At 42.7% G+C, this 4054-nt stretch overlaps 1 protein-coding gene across 3 annotated transcripts in view; it reads left to right on the plus strand.

The window, feature by feature from the left end:
* The window catches only part of uckl1b (uridine-cytidine kinase 1-like 1b), a 124592-nt gene that overhangs the window by 55106 nt on the left and 65432 nt on the right, over positions 1-4054 (plus strand). For all 3 annotated transcript variants that reach the window (XM_043710408.1, XM_043710407.1, XM_043710409.1), the window contains exon 5: positions 1479-1550. In XM_043710408.1, coding sequence (XP_043566343.1) covers positions 1479-1550 — 72 coding nt within the window. The remainder of the gene's footprint in view (positions 1-1478; positions 1551-4054) is intronic.

Raw genomic sequence — 4054 nt, forward strand, 5'->3', positions numbered from 1 at the left:
CACAGCTGTAATGCTATCCCTTATCAAAAATGCCATTCCCCCTCCTCTCTTGCCTCCCTTTCTATCCTTCCTGTAGCATTTGTATCCTGGAACATTAAGCTGCCAGTCCTGCCCATCCCTGAACCATGTTTCTGTAATTGCTATGATATCCCAGTCCCATGTTCCTAACTATGTCCTGAGTTCATCTGCCTTCCCTGTTAGGCCCCTTGCATTGAAATAAATGCAGTTTAATTTATTAGTCCTACCTTGTCCCTGCCTGCCCTGACTGTTCTCAACTGTACCAGTCTCTGATTGATCCCTTTCCTCACTATCTCCCTGGGTCCCACCACCACCACCTCACCGACCCGCCCCCCAACCTTACTAGTTTAAATACTCCCAAGCAGTTCCAGCAAATTCCTCTGCCTTAAGTATTTCTTGTCCAGGTCACTTCTACCCCAAAAGAGATTCCAATGATCCAAAAATGTGAATCCTTCCCCCATACACCAGCTCCTTAGCCATGCATTCATCTGCTCTATCCTCCTATTCCTGCCCTCACTAGTTCATAGCACTGGGAGTAATCCAGATATTACTACCTTTTAGGACCTTCTTTTTTTAAATTTCTGCCTAACTCTCTGTAATCTCCCTTCAGAATCTCAACCTTTTCCCTTCCTATATCGTTGGTTCCAATGTGGACAATGACCTCTTGCTGGCCCCTCTCCCCCATGAGAACATTCTGCACTCTCTCTGAGACATCCTTGATCCTGGCACTAGGGAAACAACACACCATTCTGGGGCTTTTTCTGTGCTGGCCACAGAAACGTCTGTCTGTACCTGAGACTACAGAATCCCCTAACACAATTGATCTCTTGGAAGCCGACGTACCCCTCGTTGCATTAGAGCCAGTCTCAATACTAGAAACTTGGCTGTTCGTGCTATGTTCTCCTGAGAATCCATCAACCTCTACATTTCCAAAACAGCATATCTGTTTAAAATGGGTATATCCACAAAAGACTCCTGCCATAGATGCCTACCTCTCTTACCCTTCCTGGAGTTAACACATCTATGTGATGGTATCTGTTTTGTGACACCCATTCAGAATCTCCACTGTGCAAAATAACAACCCAAAATAGCGTGAGTCAAACTCACATTCTGGAGGAAGGCATCCACTAATCATTGAGGAGGTAGAATCATGACCGACATTCTGATATTAGGAAAATGGAAGGCAGTCCGAGGAGAAAATCCTATTCGCAGGAAAATGGAAGGTAGTCCGAGGAAGAGGAGAAAATCTATTTGCATGAAATGTTACATTTAAAAATAGATCAAGGCAAACAGTTTAATTGTTCTAATCAAAACAGGTTATTCAGGGCTGGTCTTTGAGTGTTCCTGAATATCTGCTATGTCTTCAAAATCTGTAATGCAATTAAGGTTACTTTTTCTTTTAGGAAATGCTCATTTCTTTGTTGCTACTCACTGATTCTTAGTATGTTTTTGTGCCTCAGAAAACATTATATGGAGCCAGTGTGATAATTTTTGAAGGTATCATGGCATTTGCTGATAAAGAAGTGTTGGAGGTGAGTGTTGTTACATTAAACAAGTATTTTTGATACGAAACTGCAACCTGTCCCAGTTTCAGTTAAAACAGTCAGTGAGTGCCAAGATGTGGGCTTTGGGCCTAATCTATATTGGGTTTTGGGCTTTATTAGTATGAAATTGACAAGCAATGATGCCAATTAAGAATCCCTGTACAGCCCATCTTAGGAATTTCAAACTGACTCTGATGCTGAAAATGTCCAGAAGGAAAGGGAGGTGAGGTGGAGGGGACAAGCATGAGCCAGCAGATGACTTTCAATATTTGGTTGCGATAGCAGCATAGTTCTCAGAAATCTTAAGTTTAAAGTTTTCCTCTTGATATTCCAATCTCTCTAATATCACCACGGACTTTCATATGTGATCCTCTCCAGAGTTACAAACCTCCCAAAATCTCCTTACGCCTCCAATTTTGGCTTTTTGTGCATGTGATTTTTGTTTTAAACTTCTTTAAAAATCATAATGATATGTATCGGACTTTCATCTGTCTTGCCTTTTAATTTTCTTTAAAAGTGACTATATACAGATGTCTTGTGACTATATGTGAACCTAAAATAGACACTAATTGTAGTATCAGTTAGCTACCAATGCTCAATTTAAATTTCAGTCAATATAATAGGTACCTGTTTTAGCTCTGGCTGAATGTAGAATTCAGGGATTGTTTTTGCACTGTAGAGAAACAAATGTTTTGGTAAATGTGTCTGATATATTCCACAAAATCGGAGCTTTCCATGAATCTGATTATATAGGCCTCTGTACCAAATTCTCTGACCACACTAACTTTTTTTTTCCACATTTAAACATCAGCTCAGTTTAATATTTGCATTATCTGCACTAGAAGTAAAACTCAAGGACACATAATTTGCAGTAGGTCATTTGGCCTGTCATGGAGAAAGTGAGGACTGCAGATGCCAGAGATCAGAGTCGAGAGTGTGGTGCTGGAAAAGCACAGCCAGTCAGGCAACATCCGAGGAGCAGGAGAATCGATGTTTTGGACATACTCCCTTTATCAGGAGTGCTTCCTGATGTTTCGGGTGTAAGCCCTTCATTGATTCTCCTGTTCCTCAGTTGCTGCCTGACCTGCTGTGCTTTTCCACACTCAACATTTGGCCTCTCATGTCGACTGAGCTATTCAATTAGATCGTGGCCTCAACTTCATTCCCTTGTCTGTCCGCTGTAACCCTTGATTCATTTAACAATCAGCAAAGAAGAGCATATAAACACAAGCAATTTGTAACTGACTACCAAAAATCATATTCAAATCTATTGGGTTTGGAGAGCAGAGGGCTCAATTGGACCAATATAGTATGGGATGGGAGGAGAAAAGAGGCAAATTGAAGAATTAAGAGGATTGAGAGGAGGCCGGATGAGACAAAGGCAACAATAAAGGTAAAGGAAAGATGGAGGAGAGAGAAGCAAAGATAGTGGAAATGAGAGAAGGGTGCCAGATAGATGGTGAGTAGGCAGAATAGGTCCAGAGAATGGATAAAGAGTGATAGAATGTGGGAGGTGAGCAGAAAGGAAGAGGAAAGAATCAAGGAGAACAGAATGATGACAGGCATCAGAATGGGGAGTGGACAAATCAATGTTTAGGAGAAAGTGCAGAGGAATTACTTTAACAAGGGCTGAATAGCAAACACATGCAGCAAGTGAAAAATAATATCATGTTACACCTTCTATTGTCTCTATTCACTAGTCCTACTCCTGGATATGTTTTGACTTGTTGAGCCAAAGATTCTCTGCAGTTAATTTTAGAAGCAGCAATAAAAATATAAGCACGCAACATTAGTATACATATTACAACTTGACCATTAGAAATTAGGACAATATGTGCCATGCAACCTCTCAGTGGCTTCTGTCTGGAATGTATAAAGATTTATTAAATCATACATGTACTGCAAAAGATGCTATTTTGGGATCTAATGTGTTTGGCAGACTTAACAATAACTGAAAAATGTGTTGCTGGAAAAGCGCAGCAGGTCAGGCAGCATCCAAGGAGCAGGAGAATCGACGTTTCAGGCATAAGACCTTCTTCAGGAATGAGGTTAAGGTGAGGGTGATAGGCCGGAGAGGGGGTGGGGGCGGAGAGGTCGGGATGAAGATTGCAGGTCAAGAAGGCGGTGCTGAGTCTGAGGGTTGGGACTGAGATAAGGTGGAGGGAGGGGAAATGAGGAAGCTGGAGAAATCTGCATTCATCCCTTGTGGTTGGAGCATTCCTAGGCGGAAGATGACGCGTTCTTCCTCCAGGCGTCGTGTTGTCATGGTCTAGCGATGGAGGAGGCCAAGGAGCTGCATGTTCTTGGCAGAATGGGAGGGGGAGTTAAAGTGTCCCGCCACGGGGCAGTTGGGTTGGTTGGTGCGGGTGTCCCAGAGGTGTTCTCTGAAACGTTCCGCAAGTAGGCAGCCTGTCTCCCAAATGTAGAGGAGGCCACATCGGGTGCAGCGGATGCAGTAAATGATGTGTGTGGAGGTGCAGGTGAATTTGTGA

The sequence above is a fragment of the Chiloscyllium plagiosum genome, chromosome 20 (genome assembly GCF_004010195.1).
Source record: "Chiloscyllium plagiosum isolate BGI_BamShark_2017 chromosome 20, ASM401019v2, whole genome shotgun sequence".
NCBI lineage: Eukaryota > Metazoa > Chordata > Chondrichthyes > Orectolobiformes > Hemiscylliidae > Chiloscyllium > Chiloscyllium plagiosum.